Source organism: Lissotriton helveticus, chromosome 4_2 (genome assembly GCF_964261635.1).
Source record: "Lissotriton helveticus chromosome 4_2, aLisHel1.1, whole genome shotgun sequence".
Classification (NCBI taxonomy): domain Eukaryota; kingdom Metazoa; phylum Chordata; class Amphibia; order Caudata; family Salamandridae; genus Lissotriton; species Lissotriton helveticus.
In genome coordinates, this window is record NC_136064.1 from 112676068 (window position 1) to 112703261 (window position 27194).

Sequence of the window (27194 nt, forward strand, 5' to 3'; positions counted from 1 at the left end):
TTCCTGTAGAAGATATTTGTAGAGCGGCAACTTGGTCTTCCCTCCACACTTTCGCGATGCATTACTGTTTGGATTCCGAAGTGAGGAGGGACAGCCACTTTGCGAGCTCTGTCCTCCAGGATTTCCTGGTTTAGAAGAGTGGACTCCCTCCTCCGGGAGTGGGGACTGCTGTGGGACTCTATTCACAAGGTGAGGAATCCACACGGCAGATGTATCTATCAGAAGAACCAGTTACTTACCTTCGGTAACGCTTTTTCTGGTAGATACAATATCTGCCTTTGGATTCCTCACTGACCCACCCGCCTCCCCATTGTCCACTCTTCTATACCAGAGATTCTGTAATGTATTTATTTTATTGTCAAGGAGTTGTTTATTTCAAATGTTTTATTGCATTTGCTTCACTCTGTGTGCTACCTTGATATTTGTACTGCGTATACTGTGTATATGTCTACTGTCATTGGTCCGTCCGTGTGCCTCGAAGGCACGGAAAAAAGGGCGGAACTGATGTCATCACGCCGGCGTGGGCCTATTGTAAGCGTTGGTGACGTCAGCGGAGTCGCGTGCGATGCTATGTCTCTATGACGTCCAAGTCCACGTCGGTGCGAAGCTACAAAAAGAATTTCCGAATGTTGCTGACGCAAGGGGATATTCACAAGGTGAGGAATCCACAGACAGATATTGTATCTACCAGAAAAAGCGTTACCGAAGGTAAGTAACTTGTTCTTCTCGAGTTAAGAACAGTTTACCTGGCGCTTCGAGCGTTCCTGCCTCGGATCAAAAATTCCCCAGTGCTTGTGAGAACACCACAATGCACTATATAAACAAACAAGGGGGGGACTCGTTCTCTGATGTTGTCTCACGAATCTCAGAAAATCTGGAACTGGCTACTGTAGGAGAGTGGGGTCTGCAATCCTATGGTAACCCCAGATTTTTGCTTTTTGCTTCACTGGTTTACGACTTTCCTTGGCTGTGGGCCTGCTAATCAGACCCACAGTCTAGCTGTTCTCTCTAAATTGACAACCATGTACTTTAGGTGCATATACCAATTGGTACTGGGCCACCTTATCAGTCCCTGTACAGTGTACCTTAGGTGCCCAGGGCATAGGTGTACCCAGGGCCTACCAAGGGCTGAAGCATGTATTATGCCACCCCTGGCTGGCCATCTAAAACTGACACAACTGGCTGCTTGACAGCTGGGGCAAGGTGGTGTAATCACCCTTTGCTTTAGATATAGTATATATCTAACCCTAAAATGGACACATATATTCCTATCAGTCACTCCTATAGCAGGCCTTATCAATCCTGAAGGCAGAGTGCTTGGAATAATGTGAAATGGTGCTCTGGCATGAGCTGAGCCCGTCTGCAGCTTGCGGAACCAAGTCCTAATAGCTGTTCCCCGATAACGCTATACCATATACTCTTAAGTGCATTATCTACCTCGCGGTTAAATGCTAACTCTGGTATAACATTATCAAAACATGTCGAGTAAGGTTATGTTATGTTATGTTATTTTGTAACTTTTATAGCGCACGGCTACTCAATGAGTGTCCCGCCGCTTTATTGACATCCTGAAAGCAAACATAACACATAAAGAATACAGAGGGGGACACAAAAGAATTTAAAATCTAAGAAGCAAACAGCCAGGTTTTTAGGGCCTTTCTAAAGGAAAGCAAATTGGAGTTGCTTCGTAACGCGAAGGGCAGAGAGTTCCAAAGCTGAGGAGCCCGAAGCATAAAGGAACGACCTCCCAGTCGGGCCCTCCTCACACGGGGAACAATGGCAAGAAGCGGCGATTCTGATCTCAAGGATCGCGACGGACAGTATTGCTTAAACCTCCTCTGCAGGTATTTAGCCCCGGTGGAATGAAAGGCCTTATGGGCAAGAGTCAAGGTTTTAAAAACTATCCGCTGTCGGATAGGCAGCCAATGAAGTGCCTGTAACAGGCCAGAAACATGCGCTCGCCTATGCAGACCAAAAATGGCGCGGGCCGCCGCATTTTGGACCACCTGCATCCGCTGCAGGAGGTATTCGGGCAGGCCAAGATATAAGATGTTAGCATAGTCCAATCTTGAACCGATCAAGGCCTGCACCGTAATCCTCCTGTGGTCCTCTGAAAGCAGTGGAAAGAACTTCCGTAGCATGCGGAGAAGTCCAAAGCATGTGCCTGTAAGGGTACGGATCTGAGATCTGAGGGTCAGGCCGTTGTCAATTTTGACCCCCAGATTCTTTGCCACCTGCGAAGACTGGCTCGGAGGAGACATGTCCGTCGGCCACCACGTCTGCCAGTCCGGGTCGGATTGACAGCCGAAGAAGAGTACCTCCGACTTATCTGAGTTACACTTGAGGCTGTTCAGTTGGAGCCATTTAAAAACAGCCCCAAGCCACTCACGGATACTCTCTCCGTCAAAGTCCTCCCCTTTCCGGCAGGTGAAGAGCAGCTGGGTGTCATCCGCATAGGATACGATCTGGGCTCCATAGGACTCCGCCAGAGCCGCTAAAGGGGTCATAAAGATGTTAAACAGAGTCGGGCTCAATACCGAGCCCTGCGGGACTCCGACTCCCAATGGCGGCATCTCGGCGGAGGCCGAGGAAACCCAGACCGACTGTCGGCGACCAGCTAGAAAAGATGTAAACCATCTGAACACCGTCCCCCTCAGACCGATCTCATGAAGTCTGAGGAGGAGACCCTCATGGGGGACGGTGTCGAAGTCCGCCGACAGATCGAGCATGATCAACATCGCTCTACCACCCAGATCAAGCATCTCCTTGATGCCTCCGAAACCTCCAACAGCGCCGTCTCCGTGCTCAGATTAGGGCGAAAGCCCGACTGAGTGGGGTGAAGCAGGTCATTGGTTTCCAAAAAATTGGAAAGCACGCTGTGAACATGCTTTTCCAGGGTCTTGGCTAAAGCCGGAAGAAGAGAGATCGGCCTATAATTGGCCAAGACCTCAGGAGCCAAACCAGGCTTCTTAATCAAAGGAATGACCATGGCCCGCTTCCACGCCGAGGGGACCTCACCTAGGCTAAGGGAACGATTCAGGAGGGGGTTGACCAGCGGGTTAACTACCTCCGCCATCCTTGCCAAAAATTTGGCCGGGCATGGATCGAGCGGTGGTAAGGTGTCATACGAATTGGAATACTACCCCCTCGCCAAATCTGGCGACGGGGGTAGCATTCCACCTTCTAGAGGGACACGACATGTATGTAACTGAGAACCCCGGTTAAAGTTAACTCGAGCCTTGGCATCACAAAATGGATGCTGCCACCACAGACACAAGTCTGACCTCCTGCTGCTGGGAGTCCTTCCAGCGAGGGAGGCTTGGACAAAGGGTTTCCTGCCTTGGGAGGTGCTAGCACCCCCCCAGACAGGATTTTGTGTATTGGGTAGGACAGACCTGAAAGGAATGAGACATGCCTGGGGCACACAAGGTGCCCTGTGCATACACCGGCTCAAACCAGTTGCTGGGGCATCCCTGCCCCGCGCGAAACCGGACAAAGGATAGGGGGTGTAACCACCCCCCTTCCTGGTCCCACCCATAGGAGGGACCTAGTCGTAGTACAGCCCCCTTTAGCAGGATAAAGGTAGGAGCTGGTCCCATTCCAAGTTAGATTAATCTGAACAACTTTACAAGAAGAAACTCTGGCCTTCGACGTTCTGCTCCACAGAAGACTGAAGAATCCACCCTGCATCTGCAGGCACCATCAAGCGTCCAGCGGCTTCCCTTTGTCGTCTTCCCTCGAGGATCCAGACTTCAGAGCCCGACGAGACCCGGATTCCCAGACCTCTCCGACCTCAACTCACATCTGCAGCACAGCTGAGATCCGTGGGTGCGACGAGACACGTGGGACCGGCCATCTTGAAAGAACCTGCACTTCGCTTCCAGCACGACTCCTGAAGTAAACTCGACCAAGTGCTTTGGGGACTGAGAAGCCCCAGCCCCGAGCAGCTCCTGCACCGAAGATCAGCCCTCCAGCATCCACAAGATCTGCGTGGGGTCCTTCTGCTTGTTTGCTGTTTTACGCGTTGTCTGGTCACTTGCGGGCTGGCTAGTGGCCTCCTAGACGACGAACTTTGAAACCTTCACTGCTGGTCTGGTTGCTCCAGACTGGCCCTTGCTCCCTTCCAAAAGAGGAGCACCCCGGATCCTCCTGGTCCACTCCAGATGCAGTTTCCACTCACCGCGTGGGTTGCCTTTGCCAAGGCCTGTTGACGTTGATTCCGGATCCAACACCGCCAACAGCGAGAGCCTGCGTGGGACAGCTCGTGCCTCCATCCTGGTCGTCGACGACACCTCCTGGTCCACGTGGCTGCAGAGACAAGCGTCCACTCTTCACCTGATCGCGACGACGACATCTGGTTCCTTCCTGGTTCCACTCCAGTCACTGGCTAGTGACTTTGAACATTGTCCCCTCTGCTTTCAGGTCTTCTACTTCACCGATCCACCCTTGGATCGCACCGGACATCTTCCTCCTGGTCGCCTGCAGCATCTTTTCTTCCATGCTCCATAGACTTCAACGCGAGAACCCGACAAACGAGAGCATTTCGGTGCTCAAGGGTAGTTTAACTGTCCTAGTGTCCAGTTCCACAGTTGTTTTAGTCCTAACTAGTCAGGATTGTCCGTACTTACCTTTAACTTGAACTGTACTGTCCATAGACGTTGTTGCGCATCTCGCGTGTGAGTTCACACTCTGCACACGCGTCCCGTGGGCCTCCTATTACTTACCTAAGGTGAAGATAGCGTAGTCCTAGCGAACCTCCAGCCTCTGGACAGCTCCATTCTTACTATCGACTTTCACATTCCACTTACTTAGTATATGGTTTGTCGTGCCCCTAGGGCACCATTGTAATTCGTGCAACTTGAACGTTTTTTCCTAAGAGATTGTCGTGTGCTTAGCCCTCTGACCTCATAAAGAGTTCAGAGGTGTTTGTTATTAATAAATATATTGTTTATTTTCATAACAACCTGTGTGGTGTCCTTTCAGACGTTCTGTTCATCACCACCCCCTTTTCTGAATCGTTTTTGGCCACTATAGGTGTGGCAGGGTATACTCAGACATGAGTCCCTTGCTCACTGCTCCATCAGGATTCAAGCAAGCCGGGCCGACGAGGCTGAAATGCCAGAAACCGGTCCCCGGTAGCTTGTCTCCTTTCTGGTGAAGAATTGGCTTGGTAGTTTGGTCTGCCCTGTTCCCATGATGCACTGGGCCAGGGACAGACTAATTTGCATATTGCCAGGTTCTGAGCTGGGATGGGGCAGTGAGCTAAATAACGGTGATGGATCAAGCCCTGATCTTTGGACTGGGTAAGAGTGGTCTGCTTAATTCAGACACTCTGTTCATCACCACCCCCTTTACTAGAACTAGTGAGCATCATCTATCAGGCCAACTTCTCACAGCTACTTCACAACATTTCCCTTCGGGCAGAATACGTCCCTGGAACGGACAATGTCCTTGCAGACTCACTGAGCAGACAGCGCTCTGTGTGCCACGAGTGGGAGCTGGACCACCAACTTCTCAGTCGCATCTTTTCCCGATGGGGTAGGCCTCGCCTGGTTCTGCTCGCAACCAGACAACGCCAAATGCTAACATTACTCAAGCTGGCGTCCCCAGAAGGGGTCTCTAGGGAATGCATTTTCTATCGCATGGTTCAACGTCTTTGCGTACGCATTCCTCCATTTCCCCTGATTCCCAGGGTTCTCCGGAAGCTGAAGGCGGAACATTGTACTCTGATCTTGATAGCTCCAGCTTGGCCGCGCCAGCACTGGTTTACGGAGCTTCATCTATCGCTGGAACCGCCGATCCCATTGAAAGCGTGCCCCAATCTCCTCACAATGAACCACGGACAAGTCCAACATCCGGATCCAGCATCTCTCATATTATCGGCTTGGCTCCCGAGTTCAGAGAATTCCAGAATTTAGACATCCCGCAAGATTGCAGAGCTGTTCTAGCCCAGGCTCGGGCTGACAGTACCAACAAAACGTATTCCCTGAAATGGAAAAGGTTCTGCATGTGGTGTAAATCAAAGAAGATGCATCCTTTATTCTTGTCGCCTGCACAGATTCTGCCTTACCTTCTTCATTTGGCAAACTCAGGTCTTGCTCATGCTTCAATAAAAGTTCACCTGGCTGCCATGTCTCGTTTCAGACGTTCCTCAACGGGTGCTTCCCTCTGGTCCAGTAGACTCACAAAACAATTTTCTTAAAGGCTTGTTCAGGACCTTCCCTCCGGTGAAGTCTTTACCGCCTACCTGGCAGCTAAACATTGTGCTTGCTCAATTACTGAAACATCCCTTTGAGCCGATACACAAAGCTGATATCAAATATCTTGCCTGGAAAACGGCTTTTCTACTGGCGCTTACCTCAGCGAGACGAGTAAGCAAACTCCAAGCCTTCTCATTTCAAGACCCTTTCCTCCAATTCAGGCAGGACAGAGTGATTCTAAAGACTAATCCTAAATTCATTCCAAAGGTCCCATCTGACTTTCACCTTATTGAGCCTGTAGTCCTGCGGTTTTTCTTCCCGAATCCACTTTCCGCAGCAGAGGTCTCTCCACTCTCATGATCTCGAACAGAGACATTTCGGAAGTCTAACCAACTCTTCGTTGCTTTTAGCAGACCTAGGTAAGGTCTTCCATTGACTAAGCAGAGTATTTCACGTTGGATCTCTGCAGCTATTGCTTTCTGTCATCAGCAAGCAGAACATCCTCTGCATTCCAAGGTTCGTGCTCATTCCACTAGAGCAGTCTCAACCTCCATGGTGCTCTTTGCGGGAGTGCCCATCATTGACCTCTGCAGAGAGGCGACATGGAAGACGCTGCATGCGTTCACCAGGCACTACTGCTTGGATACTGAACTAATGAAAGATGCAGCAGTGGCACAAGCTGTGCTCCGTCATCTATTTCACTAGAGGTAAGCCTCCTCCTTCATCCCAGCTTCCTACTGTCTACTTGCACATTTCTCTTTTATATTGCATTTTGGTACCTTTTGCATTTCACAATTGATATATTATCTAGTGAGATTTCATGTTGTACCATTCGAAATTTGCTTGTTATTGCTCGCTACTCTGATTTAGGCATGTGAATCTATGAAAGATACCCCAATACTGGATAAGGAATGCATTACTTACCTATAACTGCAGTTTTTCCAGTATTGGTATCCTTCATAGATTCACATGCAACCCACCCACCTCCCCTGGAAGGGCTCACCTTAGTTTCTCTCAGTAATATACTACTTGGCACTGTGCTTACGAAAATCTGAGGGACAAAAGCTCCTTCCAGGAAGGTTCTAGAGGGTGGTGATAGCTGATTGGCTCTTTGCCAAAGTTTGGTCCTTTTCACAAAAGGACATGGATATGTTACTAATGAGAGGCCTCTGACCCATTACTATATATATATATATATATATATATATATATATATATATATATATATATATATATATATATATATATATAAATATATGTCTATGTGACATTACTTTATGTACCGGGGACTCCCACCCCGACGACGGGAAATCTATGAAAGATACCAATACTGGATAACTGCAGTTACAGGTAAGTAACGCATTTCTTCACATTGCCCCTAAATACTACATTTAGGGGCATTACAGGTAGGGGAAGCTCAGGGACCAATGGGTCCTTTCCCTGGGGTGAGTACACCCCTATCCTACCACTCTCCAGTTTGAGGGGGGCAGGAGCCTGTCTCTGATTGGGTAGAGCTCCCCATCCTCACGATGGCGAGAGCCCGGAGTTGTGCTTCACCTCTCCTCCCCCACCTGAGGGGTGGGGTTGGCAGAGGCTGGCACACCCCATTTCCTCACTTAGGTTTTCCCGCCTGTCTTCCTGCCAGAGTGGGGGTCATAACCGGTGGGGGCCAGTTGCTGGGTACAGCAAGTGGCCTGGAGAATCTCACAAAGCCAGCATGCCTTTGAAGCTTCCCCTGCCCATTCTGGGGGAGGAGGCTTGGCACCTCGTCCCAGGATGTGCATTGTTTCAGGCCAGAGAGCGGTAAGCTCTCGACCCAGGGGTCCAGCAACATGTCTGCTGGGTGGCAGCCTAGGCAGCCTCTGTCAGGACATGGGTTGTGGGTTAGTTTCAGGGGGCAACCTAAAGTTGCCCTCTGTCGTGCATTGCACATTAAATCCCACACTGGCATCAGTGCAGATGTGCTGAGAAGTTTGATACCAAACTTCAGTCTTCAAGGTGCTGTGGAGTTCGTAATGACAACCTCCCAGCACCATATACTCTTACTGGCATCACTGCACTTACAGTGCCCAGGAATGGCCCTGGGTACTGTAGGGGCACAGGGCTCATGCACCTGTACCCACACCACTGGCATAGGGCACCCAGCTAGAGGGGTGACTGAGGTATGCCAGGGCAGTGAGTTTTTGGCATGGCACACCTGGATGTTGGTGATGGTTTCACTGGACTCACCTATTCCTCCTTATTTTATAATACAGTAGTAGGATCATATAGAAGGAATCACTTGTATGGGTATAAACTAGAGCGCATTTTTTATTTCTTCCTTGTGTAAATGTTTGTTTATTGTTCATATTATTCACAGCCTTTTATTCTTGGATGCTATCAAATATGAAGACGCCACAACAAGAAATGAAATGTCAACATATTAAAAAATTCTATTTTGCTCAAATTGACTTTTTGGATTACTTGCCTGTGAATTGCTACATAGAAATCCATATGGACTAGTTTCACTATTCGACGTTCATGCTATATTAATTTGTAGAGTGCAGAGGTAAATCCGTGTTTGAATCAGTATAGGAGTCCTTGGTACTTCTATTTGGTCACATCTGTGGTAGCGGGGTTTCTCATATTACCTTGAGTGGCACCAACACTGTAACGTGATTATAAGAAGAAGTAGAGAAAAAATGTTAGAAATATACTGTTATATAACTGATGTGCTACCCTGTATTCCACCTCTACCATTTTCTCTGATTTGCTACCTTTCAACAAGTACTTCCTCTTTTACAGCAAGGCGATTTTATGTCTACTCTAGACTTGAGAGACATACTTTAACATTCCAATTCATCCAGCTCATCGCAAATACCTCAGATTTGTGATAGCAGGCAAGCATTACCAGTACAAAGTACTTCCGCTTGGAGTTACCACTGTTCCCAGAGTATTAACCAAATGTCTGGCAGTAGTAGCCACTCATCTCAGAAGGCAATGTATTCATGTCTTCTACCTAGACTACTGGCTCATTAAAGCCAGCACTTATATCTGCAACACACTCTGACAACAATATACATACTTCATCAATTGGGCTTCACCCTCAATGCACAAAAGTCTCACCTGTTTCCTGCACGGGTGCAGTCTTACCTAGGATCTACTATCAACACACTGAAAGCTTTAGCCCCTCCAATGCACCCTGAATTCACAAGATTCAGTCTTCGGTACTACAGTTTCAACCCAATCAAACCTTACCAGCCATGGTTTTCATGCAACTGCTGGGAATGATGGCATCTTGCATTGCAATCATACCTCATGCAAGGCTTCACACGCGTCCCCTAAAAGAATGTCCAGTGAGTCAGCGGAATCAATCACAGGGTCAGTTAACCGAGCAAAGCATTTCAAACTTCGCTTACAGGCAAAGCTATCCTAGTCCTCACAGACATGACCGCAATGTACTTTGTACAAAAACAAGGAGGAACACACTCTCTCCAACTGCCACACCTCTCACAAAACATTTGGAACAGGGCCATTCATTACAAATTCTATCTCCTGGCGGATCACCTTCCAGGAGTAAACAATCAAAAATTGTTGACCTCAGCAAACCGAGGCAGCAAGCTCACGAGTAGGAACTTCATCCCAAAGTTCTTCTTCCCTACGTTCATCACTGGGAATTTCCACTAATCTGTTCGCTACAGTAAACAACGCAAAATGCCCAAAATCCCGCTATCCAAAGGCAATACCCTATAGAGAGTTGGTCAGGGATATTTGCCTCTCCAACTACTTCCATTGCTAGTTTGGAAGCTCAGGCAAACATCACTCACACTAATCCTAGTAGCACCCACATGGCCTTGTCAACCTTGGTACACCACCCTGTTAAAATGGTCAGTGGTTCCACATCAAAAACTACATCTCCAGTCTCCTCACTCGGAACCATAGAAAATAAGACCTTCAAATCCCATGGTGATCAACCTAGCCATTTGGCTCCTGAAGTCTTAGTTTGGTTATTTCAATCTACCACCGCAATGTAGGACTATTTTGAAAGAAGCAAGAAAACCTTCTACCAGAGCTTGCAATGCAGCAAAGTGGAAACTATTTGTTATATATTTTAATAAGATCAATCCTTTAGACGCTTCTATACAAAATATTATGTTACCTATTGCATTTACGTTATGTTAGGTTATAACAATTTGTATAGCGCACTAATACCCATAGGTATCTAGGCGCTTGCGGTTCGCATACTGTCAGAGGGACACTAGTTTTTAAAAAGGCACGTCTTGAGAAGTTTCCTGAATTCAAGCAGGGATGTGATCTTCCTAAGAGAAAGCAGAAGAGCGTTCCATATCTCTGGGGGTGAGCATTAGAAAAGCATTGGCTGAACGTAGTGATCTGCTAGGGGAGTACCAACTAAACACCTGAAGAAGAAATTGAGGGCCATCTCCGGCAAGGCACAAGGCAAACAAGGTTGGCTTACACATCTATTTGTTTACACCTTGCAGCAGTGGCTGCATATTTGCAAAACAGACCATCTCTTTTCAAGGTTCCAGTAATCAAAGCCTTCATGGAAGGTGTGAAAATTGTTATTCCACCAAGACTTCCACCTGCACCAGTGTGGAATCTTAATATTGTCCATAAAAGACTTGAGGGTCCACCCTGTGAACCCTTACTTAAATGTCCTCTACATTTTCTTTCATGGAAAGTTGCTTTCCTCATTGCTATCACTTCATTGAGGAGAGTTGGTGAGCTACAGGATTTCATCCTGGAAGAACCTTTCTTTCAACTCCACAAAGTTGTTCTTCGCACCAATCCAAAATCCTTTCCAAAGTGGTTTTGGCTTTTTATATTAACCAATCAGCTGAGTTACCTGTGTTTTTTCCTTAACCTGATGCAGTGGCAGAAAGAACTCTACACACGTTGGACGTTGGAGCTTTATTATATGACATGGAAAGGACGAAAGATTTTCGCAAGACTAAACTATTTATTGCATTTGCGCCACCTCACAAAGGCAATCCCAACTCTAAATCGGGCTTTTCAAGGTGGACTGTGAAATGCATTCAAATATGCTATGCGGAAGCCAAAATAACTTTATCCATACCCCCAGAGCGCATTCTACACGCAATATTGCGGCTACCATGGCCTTTTTATGCAACATTTCGTCAAGCTGTCCTATGCAAGATGTTAGCAAGACAACAAGCTAATGTAGGTCAGGCAGTGCTTAAAACACTATTTCAAACAACTCCAACACCTACAGTTTAGCCTCCGCTTGGGAAGCATGCTGCTTTATAGTCTATGCACAGCATGTGATCTACAGCTCTCATGTCTCGAATGGATAATGTTATTTAGTAAACATCTGTTCTGGTCATGTAGAGCAGTAGATTCACATGCGCCCATCCGCCTCCCCGGACACCTGTAGTTGTAGCAGTTCTTCCTACTTGCTTACATACGCCTGGCATCTCTATTCCACACTTACACACTCCATTCTCACCCTCTTGCGGGCAAATAATGTTGATGACTATGTGCACTATCACCAAAAGGAGTCATCGTACCCCGTGACTGCAAAGACATCTTCGAAGAAGAAAAACAACTTTGAAACAGCCGGACCCAACACTAGGTGGCAGAAGTATGCAAGCTCTACATGCCAAGAACAGATGCTTACTGGGTAAGTAACATTCTCTTTTTCTCCATAGGATTGCATTGACTGTTTTTCTCTGAAACTTCTAAGTGTTGAGGATGTTTTGTATGGAAACCTAAAACTGTTTTGGTAAAAACTGTTACTCACATTTTATCCAGGAAATGTCCCAGTGTGATATCTAGGCACATCACCCTGAATAGAAAAAGTAGTCTGGAAAGTAACTTAAAGTGATCACAAAGTAATTGCAAAGATACTGAAAGGTAATGTTCGAGGCATGTGGGCTGCTGAATTCATATCTGTGCATAGATCGCCGCCTAGTGTTGGGTCCGGATGATTGCACATTGTTGTCCTGGAAGAGTCTTCGAAGTATCACGAGATAGGTGGCTCCTCCCCTGGACTACAGTGCGCATGGGCATCCTCTCCATCCTTAGATTGTTTTTTTCCGCCATTGGGTTCGGATGTGATTTCCAACTCTGAGTTCGGAATCGATATAAAAACTTATCTAAAAGGCCAAAAGGCCTTCGGGGTCGTCGGTATAGTTATTTGATCGGTACCGACAACTTTCTTTCTGTTCTTTTCTACTCACAGCGTCGAATCGGGCCACGCGGCCTTCCTTCGACACCAGGGGCCTTTCGTCGATGGAACGCAGTCCGTTCAAAAGATGCCCCAACTGTAATTCTAAATTCCCACACATAAACACCCTGTGTGTAACAAGTGTTTATCACCTGAGCACAATGAAGCCGACTGCTTAGCTTGTGCGCAGTTTCGTTCAAAGAAAACACTTCGGGTTCGAAGAGCGGCGAGGCAGACGATGCAGAAGCCAGCGCCTGACCCAGAGAACATCTTTGAAGACGACGAAGACGACGTCGAAGCTGACGACTCAGACCTGCAGTCGGAGCAGGGGTCGGAACTTGACTCCGACTACTACATCGAGGAAGAAGACGACATCGTCGAGGTAGGGGACGCCGATCAAGGTATCGGAGCCGTCGAGGACGACTCTGGCGAGGACGTGGGGCCAACCGTGAGTACGGAGCCCAGTACATAAAATGAAACGCTTCAATCGGCTCAGGTCGAGGCATCGCCGGAAGGCCTTAGCCAAGATCAAAACATCGATTCTATAGCCCCGCAAGTCTGCCCGGGTAAAAATGTAAGATAAGAGCCATCGGTGCAACATTACCATTCCCTGGTAATATCGAAACCAAAAGCTCCTGAGGCAAAACAGAAACCGAAACTGATAGAGTTCCCACTCTTCGGACCAAAGGACGCAAATCCATCGGCGTTGACCAAAAAAAAAATGGCCGCCGATAGGGAAACGTTGCACATCAGGGCTGTCGAGCCGAGAGCCAGTACGCCCAGGGACATGCCTAAACTAAAGGCCGTCGAACCAACGAGATAGACGTCGATGCCGTGCAACACAAAGGACTACTGCAAAAGATGGTTGTCGAACCGAAACAGAAAGTCGACAAGCCGAAGACGTTGCAAACAAGAACACTCGAGCCAAAGACACGGGTCGAGGCCAAAGGATCGATCGAGCCGAGGCAAAATATCGCTCCGAAGCAACAAGATCCGAGGAAGACGCCAAGCACAAAAGTGGTTATCGACCAAACAAAAAGAGTCTGGTCGGCACCAATCACGGCATCGAAAAAAGTCATGCAGCCTAAAACGACTGTCGAAGCACAGAAGACCCTCGGACCGATAAAATTCGGACTTCCGGTGCACGTACGAAAAAGGTCGGTCGAACCAACAACGGAAATCGAACCGACACACACAAAAAAGCCTATACAAAGAAAAAGAGCTCAAGCACTTGAAGAGCAAGAGCCCTCAACAGAAGAACAGTCAAAACTGTATGTGGACCCAGATACTGGCACAATTACCCTATTAAAAAGGAAAATCAGACCAGACACTTCTGCTGAACACTACAGAATACCACTCCAAAAGAGACTCTTCTACATCTCCAACTCTCTTTGAGCATATCAGACCACAGGTGCAAGAAACTTATACATATTCACCATCACACACAGATGAGGTGGTGGAATATGAGGACCGTGAACTGTACAATTATCCAGTGGACAATGAAGATAACCAAAATCAAATATGGACTGATGCTGTAGATCCTGCAGACTCTCAGCCCACGCCTGACACTAATGCGTACCCTGTAAAAACTTCACCTACAGAGGACACAGCAGCCTTCAATGCATTAATTGAAAGGGCGGCATACAACCACCACGTGGAAATGCATGCAGACCCCATTGAAGAAGACACTTTCAACACTTCTAAAAGATCAGTCAAAACATTGCCAATGTTAAAAGGAGTGCTTAAACACGCTGGGGACATATTTAAAGAAACTACTAGGGAAAGAGTCATTAACCCCAGGATAGAAAAGAAATACAGGCCAGCACCAGGGGACCCTTCATATATTAAGGGACAGCTGCCCTTGGACTCCTTGGTAGTATCCAATGCACGCAAACGTGCTAACTCTCAAACCACTGGCGAAGCACCACCTCCAGACAAAGAATCTAAAATATTAGAAGCTTCTGGCAAAAGAGTAGCTGCTCAAGCAGCTAACATATGGAGAATTTCAAACACTCAGGCCCTGTTAGCTAGGTATGACAGGGCACATTACGACACACTTGAACACCTTCTCCAGCATCTACCTGACCTTTATAAAGAACAGGCAGAGTTCCTAATACAGGAGGGAAAGCTGATGTCTAACGCCTCCATCAAGTGTGCGCTAGATGCAGCGGACACATCAGCCAGGGCTATCAATACCAGTGTCTTGCTCAGACGCCATGCGTGGCTCCTCATCTCTGGCTTTAAAAATGAGGTTCAGAGCACTTTACTTAATCAGCCAGTAAACCCCGATTTTTTTTGTTTGGGCCTAATGTGGACACAATATTAGACAAAATGAATAAGGATACAGAGACAGCCAAGTCTATGGGAGCCTTGCAGTCGCAACAATACAGAGGCGGCTCCTTTCGTCGCTCTGGCAACAGAGGAGCTGCAAGAGGAGGCTCAGCGCATCAAACCTCATACAACAAAGGGAACACGCAAAACACCTACAACAAAAACAGTAGAGGTGGATACCGTGGCAATAACAGCAAAGGTAGAGGGAATAACACCACCAGATCCTCTACCAACACCAAACAGTGACTTCTTGTCACTACCCCCAGACCATGTAACACCGGTCGGGGGAAGATTGCAGCAGTTCCTACAAGTCTGGGAACACATCACTACAGACAGGTGGGTGAGGCAAATTATCCAGCATGGCTATTGCCTAGAATTAATCTCCACACCTCCCAACATACCCCCAAAACACCGTCCTATGTCCGCAGAACACCTACACGTATTGCAGCAAGAAGTCATCAGCATGCTACAAAAGGGGGCCATAGAACCAGTACCCTTAGAACACCAGGGTACAGGGGTGTACTCACTATACTTCCTGATCCCCAAAAAGGACGGGTCTCTCAGGCCAATCTTGGACCTCAGGCTCTTAAACCAATACATTTTATCAGAGCATTTCCATATGCTCACTCTACAGCAGGTGTTGCCACTGTTGCGTCAAGGAGACTTCCTCGCAACGCTAGACCTGAAAGACGCATATTTCCATATACCGGTACACCCAGCACACAGGAAATTTCTCAGGTTTACAATACAAAATCAGCACTATCAATTCAAAGTACTTCCTTTCGGGGTGACCACAGCCCCAAGAGTATTTACCAAGTGCCTAGCGACAGTAGCGGCACATCTCAGAAGACAGCATATTCATGCTTATCCATATATGGACGACTGGCTAATACAAGCACAGTCAGCCCAGCAATGTGCCAGCCACATGCCCCACACTATTCACCTCCTGCACAGTTTAGGTTTCTCGCTGAACTACCCAAAGTTACATCTTCAGCCTGCCCACGTACAACAATACCTGGGTGCGACAATAGACACTCTGGCAGGGAAAGCACAGCCAAATTGTCAGAATAGGCAGCATTCAGACGCTAATCCAAAAGTTCACGCCCCAACACTCTCTCCCAGCACGAGTGTTTATGCAACTGATAGGTGATGGCCTCATGCATTTTCATAGTCCCCCACGCAAGACTACACATGCGGCCGCTGCAAGAGTGCCTAGCACGTCAGTGGAACCAGGCTCAAGGACAATTTAACGACCTAGTGTTGGTGACCAGTCGTGCATACAACTCTCTGCATTGGTGGAATCCACAAAACCTTTGCAAAGGACGACTTTCAAGAGCCTGTACCACGAATAGTCCCGACAACGGACGCATCCCTGATAGGGTGGGGAGCCCATGTCCTCCACCACACAGTACAGGGGTTATGGAAACACGCAGCAGAAAAAAATGCACATCAACCTGCTGGAGCTGATGGCAATTTTTATGGCAATGAAAGTTTTCAAAGTACATCTGTGCAACAAGACTTTGTTGATCCGGACGGACAACATGATTGCAATGTACTACATACAAAAACAGGGAGGAACACACTCTCCACAGCTATCACATCTAGCTCAAAGCATGTGGAAGTGGGCCATTCAAAGGAACATCTTTCTCATGGCCGAACACCTCCCAGGCAAGGACAACCAGATAGCGGATCTGCTCAGCAGACACAGCCAACAGATGCACGAGTGAGAGATCCACCCCTCAGTGCTACAACCATACTTCCAACAGTGGGGACAACCAGAGATAGACCTGTTTGCCACAAAAGAAAACGCAAAATGCCGGTACTTCGCCGCAAGGTTCCCACACCCCCAGTCTCAGGGCAATGCGATATGGATGAACTGGTCAAACAAATTTGCCTACGCTTTTCCACCAGCACCGTTGATACCGCTAGTGGCGCGCAAACCGCGCCAGCACTCCATGACGCTAATCCTAGTTGCTCTAACATAGGCGAAGCAACCGTGGTACACCACGTTCCTAGAGCTTTCCGTGGTGCCTCATCAAAGACTAAAGCTAACACCCAGTCTCTTATCGCAGAGCCATGGAGACGTTCAGCACCCAGATCCACAGCAGCTGAACCTTGCAATCTGGCTCCTGAAGTCATAGAGTTTGGCTACCTAAACTTGCCTCCTGACTGCATGAACATTATCAAAGAGGCAAGAAGACCTACCACAAGAGCATGCTATGCTGCAAAGTGGAAACGTTTTGTCATTTACTGTAACAACAATGACATAAACCCACTTGACGCATCAATTCAAAATATCATATGCTATCTTTTGCACCTACACCGCTGCAATCTAGCCTATACATCTATAAGGATACACTTAGCTGCCATAGCAGCTTACCTTTAAAACAGGCAACACCTTTCCCGAGTGCCTGCAATTAACGCATTCATGGAGGGACTCAAACGAGTTATCCCCCCAAGACACCCACCTTCACCTGTCTGGAACCTAAATATCGTTTTAATCAGACATATGGGACCACCTTTGGAACCTCTACACTCGTGTGAAATTCAATTTTAACATGGAAAGTGGCTTTTCTCGTGGCGATTACTTCACTTAGAAGAGTTAGCGAGCTTCAAGTCCTAACTATCCAAGAGCCATTCTTCCAAATACACGCAAATAGGGTAGTGCTTAGGACAAACCCTAAATTCATGCCCAAAGTGGTGTCTCACTTCCACATCAATCAAACAATAGAACTGCCAGTGTTCTTCCCAAATCCACAGTCAGTACCTGAAAAAGCCCTGCACACACTAGATGTTAAAAGGGCTCTGCTCTATTACATAGACAGGACAAAAGATTTCAGGAAGACAAAACAGTTGTTTGTGGCCTTTTCACCACAACACAAAGGCAACCCCATTTCTAAATCAGGGTTAGCCAGATGGATTGTTAAGTGCATTCAAATATGTTATCTTAAGGCAAAACGCACTTTTAACAGTTCCCCCAAGAGCGCATTCCACGCGCAAAATGGGGGCATCCATGGCTTTCCTAGGGAACATTCCTCTAGAGGAAATATGTAGAGCAGCCACATGGACCACCATACATACATTCACAAAACACTATTGTGTAGATGTACATTCCAAACAGCAAGCTGCTGTAGGACAGGCTGTTCTAAAAACTCTATTTCAGACTGCTGCAGCTGGCACAGGTAGCCACCGCTAAGGGAGAGACTGCTATACATTCTATGCACAGATATGAATTCAGCAGCCCACATGCCTCGAACGGAATATGCTACTTACCAGTATGCATCTGTGCTTGGCATGTAGGGCTGCTGACATTCATATCGCCCACCCTCCTCCCCGGTGCCTGTCGCAGCTGTAGTATTCATTCTAACTCTCATTTTCATGCATGGACATCTATTACTGTACAACACTCCACCTCTGCCACAATGGCGAAAAACAATCTAAGGATGGAGAGGATGCCCATGCGCACTGTAGTCCAGGGGAGGAGCCACCTATGTCGTGATACTTAGAAGACTCTTCCAGGACAACAATGTGCAATCATGCGGACCCAACACTAGGCGGCGATCTATGCACAGATATGAATGTCAGCAGCCCTACATGCCAAGAACAGATGCATACTGGTAAGTAGCATATTCATTTAACTGTTTCTGAACATTTGACCTGTCTGTATCTACAATCCACTACATTCAAGTGTATTCTCAGAAAATAACTATTTTTACTTACCTGCACCAAGTTTGGCTTGGTTCTAAAAATAAAAGATATCAAAGCAATATTTTTATACAAAACAATTGGTCTGAGTTCAGTCTTTAAGTGTGTAATCATTTCTTGCCTGAGTGTGTAAAATAAATGCTTAACACTACCCTCTGAGAAAGCCTTACTGCTCGCCCACACTACCTCAAATAGAGTATCTACTTTTACCACTGTAAACCTTTGTGGATCCGCTGGCCTTTGTGCACACTATACCTTTCTTTGGTGTGGTATATACAGAGCCAGCTTCGTACACTTAGTTACTGCTGGAATAGTGGCCTTTTCATTTTACGTGGCTGTTTGTCTGATTTTTGGGAGTTCACTGAGGCAGTGAGGGTGCTGTGGCTTTTCTCTTCAGACAGCTTATGGAGTATTTATTTCTATACGATATTCTGGTTTTGAGTTTGCTGAGGATCACTTTTCTATTGTAGGATTTGTACTGTGTCCGCAGTGACCTGGGAAACCTGCTGAAAGCCCTTGGTCGACTGGAAGAAGCCAAGGTAGGTGTTTAGTGTGAGCTATTTGCGCAGAGCGTTTAAAATTTGTTAGCAAGTCTTTTGTGACCACTCCAGTCCTGGAAGCTCGAGGAGCAGAAGTGATGGATCATCCACGGACACCAAGCCCACCTGCTGTCTGAACGTGAACAGTAAGGAGCTGACCTGCACACTTAGCTTTCCTTCATTTTGGGAGGGGCCTTCATGCCCACTCCCTGCCACCATTTCCCTGTTACACCCTTGGAGTTTCTTCCCCGGGTGTAACCCAGACCCTAGGATTTGACTCCAGTCTCCCACAGGTTTCAGATGTTCTCAAGTCTTTTGTGTCTTGTCATTTCAACCTGGATGGCCACGAGAATCATTGTTGACATTTCACCCTCATCCTCCGACACCACTGTCCTGAGGAAGAAAGGCTGGTTTGATCATTGCAGGAGAATCCGATCCCCAGTCTAGCCCTGCCCGCTCACTCCTTCCCCCCCCTGTCCCCCCGCATTCACCCTGAAACTGCCTTGGGTAAGGATGAGGCTGGCTTGTTGGAGGAAATGGATTGATGGAAAGAAAATCGTGCTGAGATAAGAAGGTGGCTTCTAGCAGTTCGCCTTTTCCAAACCTTGCGAATTTGACCCAAGAGATCAAATGCTGCAGCTTTGCACTCATTAATAAACAATGATTGAGAAATCAGATTTGTCTTGTTACAAGCCACCTTGTGCGTCTGCGCTGCCCGGGGTGGCGAGTACGGAGATGCCAAGGGATGTCGCCGCTGCTACGGCTCTCCGCCGCTCCCTGCCCCACGCGCATGCTACTACGTGGAGTGTACGCGCCGCGTAGCTGTCCGTTCTGCTGCTGCAGCCACTGGGAAGGCAATCACTTTTAAACCCAGCTCTGAGGGTTGGATAGAAGGTTTCGACTTTTTGGGGCTGGTAAGGCAGATGAAAGACAGATTTCCATAGTCTGAGAAATGGGAAAAAGAACACAGTTTATGTGACTGGGTAAGTGCGGGCGCAGACTGCCTAGGATTGGAGACCATGCAAGGAGATAGATAATTTGTTACACAGCTTGGATACTTATACAAGGCTGATAGTGCCTATGATGGCGCAGATATGGGGAGGGGGCTTGGCAGGCGGGGTGCTGCTCATGCTGGGTTTTGCCATGGGCAGCCAGCTCTCGGAGCGGACAGCTAGCACTAATCTACACTCCACTGCAGCTTCAGTGTGACTGGCTCAGGATGCGACACGCGCTGCGTAGGTTGCCGCTCACCTCTTTATTTCAGAACTGGAGCCGCCCAGTTGGGAAGCGTTTCTCTCTGCGGATTTTAATCAACAACCAGTTTGTGTTTAAACCTGACTCTTTTGCAATCAGTGCATTTGTTACATCAAGCCAGCCAATTCCTCCCAAACTAACTGCCCCGCCCCTTGAAAATTTGAGAGCCTCCTAACTGGCCCCTGGTAGCCGAGCGCCAAGACCTGTCATCCTACTGCATGATATTCATGTTACCAGGCCCGAGGTGCCCTCATTCCAATGTTTGTTGTAGAGCCAAAGAATACAAATGCTGTCTTGAGATTTTACTAATCTTGTATTTTCTCTCTTGTTTTTGGTTTTTCACCATTGACATTGTATTTAGAAGGTTTCAGGTGGGTGAAACCTGCTATTCCATGCGTAAAGGTGCCTCGCTGAAGGGAGCTCGAGGCCTGGATCTAGGGCAGACATGCACCTCCTCCTCTTCCAGCAAGGAACGCACCGTACAGGCAGATGATGAGAGATGGTAACGGGTTTGTAACTGCCACAGCAAAACCATTTGCTCCATGCCTGACTCTTCTGTCTTGTGGCTTCAGGAACAGCTTAAGTTATTTTATTGACAAGCAAGTAATGTAAGAGAATGTTTTCTATTTGCCACAGTTCTTTCAGAGCAATATAGTAAAAGTAAAAAGAGAATAAGCCCCTAAATGCAGCTGTAATTGGAGTTAGTTTAACTAGTACAAGCTTCTAACTCTCCTGGTTGATCCATTTTATTTCCTTTTTCTTTGTTTGGATTGCTCTTCTCATGATGCGCTGTGGACCTGCAGTAGCGCAGAGGCCGCGCCGCTGGGATTGTGCTGCGCGTGGGGGGGGAGGGGCGATGCACATGAGTGGTCAACTTGAGGAATACACTGTGGTGGGCTGGTGGTTTTGGGGAATATGATTGCGTTGGGTCACTACTACTTAAGTCAAGACCAAATTCCAGTTACACTTGGTGGATTACTCAGGTTGGCCATTCATTTTAAGCGGCTGCGCTGCGCAGCGATTGCGTTGCGCGTTGGTGAGCGGCTGGCGACTTGCGCTTGCGTTACAGGGACCTCAACCATTGTGCAGGGCTGCCATTCAAGGTTTAGGTGCGGTATGGCAGTGTCTCGAGTCCTGATTGAGGGGGGTGAGGGGGATTTCCTTGATCTCATGAACCTTTAATTGTCACTTACTGCAATACTGTATTTATAATTACATTATGTTTTCTTGGTTTGCCTGTCCCCTTTTTTATTTGAAGTGCTTCTTAACCTGTCATGTAGAGTAGTCATGTGCATCATAGTGAGTGGCATCAGTTCTAATAGTTCTCGTTTTTGCTGATTGAGACGGAGTAAGGTCTAAAGGGCTAAAAGTGACGTTAGGGTACTAGCAGCTATGCTCTTCAGTGGTGGAAAGTGGAGATTAATCTCATTTTTGAGAAGAACTTAAGTTTAGTCAATGGCAGCATCGGTTCCCAAGAAAAGTCATGCTAAATAAATTGCTTGGATACATTTAATGTAGTCTTTTAATGACCTGTACGAATGCAAATTGGTCAAGGATTTGACATGTAAATGTCTTACAACGCAGCATAGAGAACTGTAATCTATCTCTACAGTATTAAAAATTTGAAGAACAATTAACTTTAGATCTCTGACTTATTGAAAGGAAGCCTAAACCTTCCCTTGAGAGTAGTTGTCTTTAGGCAAACAGTGAAGCAAAGCATGTTTAAAGCGGTATAAAATAACGACTAACGTTCCAGAGTGCAAAGAGTGCACTAGGGCCCCTTAAGTCTCCGTGACATTGGACATACTTTCCTATGTCCCATAAATTAAGTTACTAGTTAAAATGTCAATCTTTGCAACAATTAAACACATGCTGCACTGATTCACATAACTACTCTAAAAGAGGCGTAACCTATTTTAAACGGTCTTGTTTGCTTGTATATAAAGATTTTATCTGAATTGTGTCGGTCACACTTTGCCACCTTTTGGTTGTTTTGACACTGCTTTTTAGACTGCTCTGTTTATCTGGTTTCCGCGATAGTGCGCATGGGCATCAACTCTATTGTTTCCGCTCATCAACTAACATGAAGTGTGCAACTTGTGCTTCGCTCCTGAGCACAAAGAAGAAAACTGTGACGCTTGCAAATCGTTCCAGTAAAAAAGACTCTGGCAGTTGGGCTCTACATCGAGACATAAAGCATCGAAGACACGTCGGACATCTTCGGTGAAGAATCCAGCCAAGAAGACATTGAGGCATAAGCGGCAGAAGAGGAGGAAGCCTTCTCCTAACAAGACTCCATCTCTGAGCTAGAGATAAACCTCGATGCCGAAGAACTGTCGCAGGGACATGGTGACCTGAGTACCGAAGACACCTTGCCCCCTCAAACACGAAAAAAATTCAAGGGTTCAGCACCACCTCCTGGCCAAGGTCGCACAGAGACGTCACCAACGCCCCGCCCTCGGACCCAGCTCCGAAACAGCTATTCAAGCCTTTCGGCTCCGTACTGAGTCACCAAGTCTTTCTCTGAGCCGAAACACTTCAGTTCCAAGTAAAAGTCCGGCACAGAGCCGAAATCCTCCCTGCTGAATCCCAAGAACCCTTCGGAGCCGCAACCTTCCACGCCGAAAGGCCTTCCTCCTGCACCAAAAACTTTGGCACCAAAACACAAAGAGCCCCTTTTGGATCCAAAACTAGACACTATTCCTCGAACACCAGATCCAAAGCAGAAGAGGCTACACATTAACCCAGAGACTGGTCATATTTAAACAAAACCACATCAAAAACTCAAGCTTAAAGATGAGGACATTTCTGACAAGATCCCCTTGAAGAAAAAAATCTATATCTACAAGTCTTTTCCATCTTCCGTCACCTCCGTCTCCACCTCAGAATCCTTTGGATATTACACCTCATGATTCCCCACAATCACACCATGACGATGCAGATGATGGGGAGATGAACATCACTATAGATCCATGGACAGATGGCACAATTGACCCCCCAGGTGATACTGATCAAGACCTTTACCTAGCCAAACAATCTCCTTCAGACAACAATGTATCACACCAAGATCTCATGGCCAGGGCTGCACATTACTATGGGGTTGAACTGCACATAGAAACACTAAAAGCTTTTTTTGTGCGAGACTTTAGCTTCTACACGCAGGTCATCACAGGACACTTCCCATACTTGAAGGCATGATGTGACATGCTGATGGTATTTTCAAAGACCCAGTCAGAGCACACATTCTAACTCCTAGAGTGGGCAAAAAATATAAGGCCTCTCCTACAGATCCTATATTTATAAAGGGACAATTACCATTAGATTCCCTAGTGGTTTCTGATGCTCATAAGTGGGTGAATTCTCAAACATCGGGGGATGCTCCTCCGCCAGATAGTCAAAATTAAATTAATTGATGCTTCTGACAAGTGCTTAACTGTTCAAGCAGCAAATCAATGGCGCATTGCAAATACGCAGGGCCTCTTAGCCAGGTTTTGCTCCAATATCTCCCAAATAAGCATAAGGTTAAGACACAAGACTTAGTAAATGAGGGTAAGCTCGTTTCTAATTCCTCTATACGCTGTACTGCAGGCACCGCTACTAGAGAGATAATCACCAGCATTGTGATCGGGAGACACGCTTGGCTAAGGATTTCAGGATTTAAACCTGAAGTCCAGCAATCCATCCTTAACACACCCTTTGAGAAGGTCCCAACGCCGACCAGGCGTTTGAGAAATGGAAGGTGGACCCACAGGTAGCTGAATCTATGGGAGCACTCCAGACTACCTCCAGCAGAGGCTCCTTTTGTCGCTCATATTACAGAGGAGGCTCAAAAACACCATCCCCATGTTTTTTCGATGAGGTTGTAGAAGCAACAACTTTAAGGGTAGCTGTAAGGGCAACACACCCCGTAACTCCCTTTCCCCCAACAAACATTGACTTGCCAACGCTTCCCCCCGATCACTCCACACCTGTTGGGGGAAGACTTTAAAAATTTCTCCCAGTTTGGCACTCGATAATATCAGACAAATCGGTGCTTGGAATTATCTAACATGGTTATTGCCTGGAGCTTACCAGCAATCCCCCAAACATTCCACCTCGGTCTCACAAGTTGTCTCCAGAACACATACACTTGCTGAAACAAGAGGCTCTGTCCCTCTTACTGACAGGGGCAATAGAACCGGTTCCAATACAGTACTACGGCTATGGGGTTTACTCTCTATACTTTCTTATCTCCAAAAAGGACGGTTCCCGAAGACATATTCTGGATCTCAGAAAGCAAAACTGTTATATACTGTCAGAGTATTTTCACATGGTAACACTTCAACAAGTGCTCCCACTTTTACAAAGAGTGGATTTTGTCTATCCTAGATTTAAAGGACGTGTATTTTCGCGTTCCAATTCATCCGGCTCATCGCAAATACCTCAGATTTGTGATAGTGGGCAAGCATTACCAATTCAGGTGCTTCCCTTCGGAGTGACTAGAGCGCCAAGAGTTTTTACCAAATGTCTGGTGGTAGTCGCTGCTCCTCAGAAGGCGACAAATTCATGTCTGCTCTGCTTGAAGCTACTTCTGTAGATTAGAGGTACATTAGTGTAGAACAGATTGGAATTTAAATGAGAAGCAGCAAGGTGCAGAGGTAGCCAACAGAAAAGGATCCTGGCTGCTCATTGGCGTCCCTGAGATTATGCAGACACGGAGAGCACAGTGGAAAGGTTAAGTAGCAATGCCGCATGGGGGAGAGTGGTATCTGCAGAATTGGATATCTAATGGGTAATCTTCTGAACTACTGCCGTAAAGGGCTTTACTTAAGCATTATTCAGTTCACCTCTTGGGCATTCCTCAGTGACATTGCTTCATCATTGTGCCCAGTTTTGGGATCCACACACTTAATGGATACATTTGGTTACTGCCATCTCCACTGTCGGTGAAGAGGCATGTCAGCCATGATAGCGAAGGGCCGGGAGGGGGTGATGACCGATGAATAAAGAATGCCTGGGCGGTCTCCCAGCCGCAGCCGAATCCAATAGTTGATAGTCACAATTGGGTGGGCTGGCAGGGCCTTGTTTGTCATCACTTGGGTGTAAGTTACATGCTTGTATCCACCTGAACACAAACACTTTAAGAGGCTTCTGCACATTGTCTGTATTGGGATCTTTGATACACCCATATTCTACCTCTCCCTGTGTAGAGGATCTTGGAACCCATTTAATTGGAAACATTTCTCATCTTTATAATTCATTTTCACTCAGAGTGCATTTGTAGTGCGCAGCATCTACCTTTAAGAAGGTGTCGCAGCGCCATTGCAGACTGACCGTGACGATCAGTGTGGAGGTACATCATCTGTGAGAAAGGGTCTTCCTGAACTCTAGTTCTGAATTGATCATGCGCAAGTTTGGGGGGGAGGGGAGGGTAGGGGGTGCAAGTTATTCCAGAGTTTGGCTGCCCCGACCAAGAATGTCGTTCCCCCCCTTGACGCTCTTAGACATATCGTGGCACACCAAGCAGACACTAGTGTCTAGATCTCCAAATGCGATCCTTGTGGTACAGGCTAAGCCTCTGCTTAAGATAGCAGGGCCCCACGCCCCTTATGGCTCTAAAAGTCAGCATCACGGCCTTGATTTCAATCCTCTTGCGCACCGGGAGCCAATGTAACCCTGTCCAGTGAGGAGAAATACAATATCGGAAAGGCACCCTACAGACCAGACTTGCTGCTGTGTTCTGCACCATCTGTAGTGTGAGAACAAGAAATGCCGGGAGCCCAATATACAGATTGTTGAATAGTCCAGCTGGGAGGTAACCAGGGCATGTATGATCTCACAGCTTTCCTCGGGCAGATATCGTAATACTTTTCACAAGGGCCGTAACTTCTACTAGCTTCTACACTGTGGAGTAGTGTGGCTCACTGGTTAGAGGCGGCAGGCCTGAGAGCAGAAGTCAGCCCGGGACCAGGGTTCAATTCCCGACGCGGCAGGGTCGTGGACCTTGGTCAGCGGACTCGATAATTCTCGCTTAGGTGCTTACTCTAATCAGGGGTTCCTCTCGGCAACTCTGGGCATTAGCTTGCCTAATCTCCACAACGGCCCCACCAATTCCGGGGATGCCTGGCTCCACCTTGGGGACTCCCAGCAAGGGACCATCCCACAGGGAAAGTCAGGACGGGTTCCCCAGAGTTATACAGCGCCGGGACGCCCCGTTGCTGGGGCAGCTGTGCGCTTTACAAGTATACTACATTTACATTTACATTTACTAGCATGTGGCCAAAACTTGTCGGATGTGCGCCGTAAATGAAAGATCAGTATCAAACCTGATACCCAAATTCCTCAGACTCTGTAGGTGTAGGAGGGGGGTTCAATTCCTCCGGCCGCCAGAGGTTGGATGGTGGTGGTGAGCTCTGATCGAAGGACAAGACCTCAGTCTTAGCATTCTATTTCAAGCAGTTCTCAATCATCCACGTGGAAATCTGCTTTATGCATTCTTTGAATTTATTGAATGCTGCCTGAGGAATGCTCTTTGAAGGAAAGAAAAACACCTGCATGTCGCCTGCGTAGGAGACTACTTTTGTGCCCCAGGATGAAGTAATGGTGGCTAAGGAGTCCAGGTAGAGATTAAAAAGCGGGCTGAAAGCCGAACCTTAAGGGTACTCCCCACACCCAACTTTTGCTGAGGATGAGAAAGGTTGCAACGGCCCATTTTATAGTGAGCATGAAACTGTCTAAAGTCACATTGTTCTTTCTGTTTCCTTAAAGTTCTCATTTAAAAATGAAAAATGAAGGATGTGTGAAGCAGCGCAACTGCTGTCCTTATAAGGAATTTTAATATGGACACCTATAGCTGTTGAAGCTCCTGTGTCACAGGATGCAGAGCAGGCAAGGCTGTTCACTTTTATGTTTTAGGGAGCAGAGATCCCTGAACACATCTCATGTGCTTTTGTGCTGTCCACCTTTGAACATCATTTTTAACCAGATTTCTTTAGTCAC

At 47.1% G+C, this 27194-nt stretch overlaps 1 protein-coding gene across 4 annotated transcripts in view; it reads left to right on the forward strand.

Moving 5' to 3' along the window:
- OGT (O-linked N-acetylglucosamine (GlcNAc) transferase) overlaps positions 1-27194 on the forward strand; it is a 399845-nt gene that overhangs the window by 91974 nt on the left and 280677 nt on the right. For all 4 annotated transcript variants that reach the window (XM_078640248.1, XM_078640247.1, XM_078640246.1 and 1 more), the window contains exon 4: positions 18894-18962. In XM_078640248.1, coding sequence (XP_078496374.1) covers positions 18894-18962 — 69 coding nt within the window. The remainder of the gene's footprint in view (positions 1-18893; positions 18963-27194) is intronic.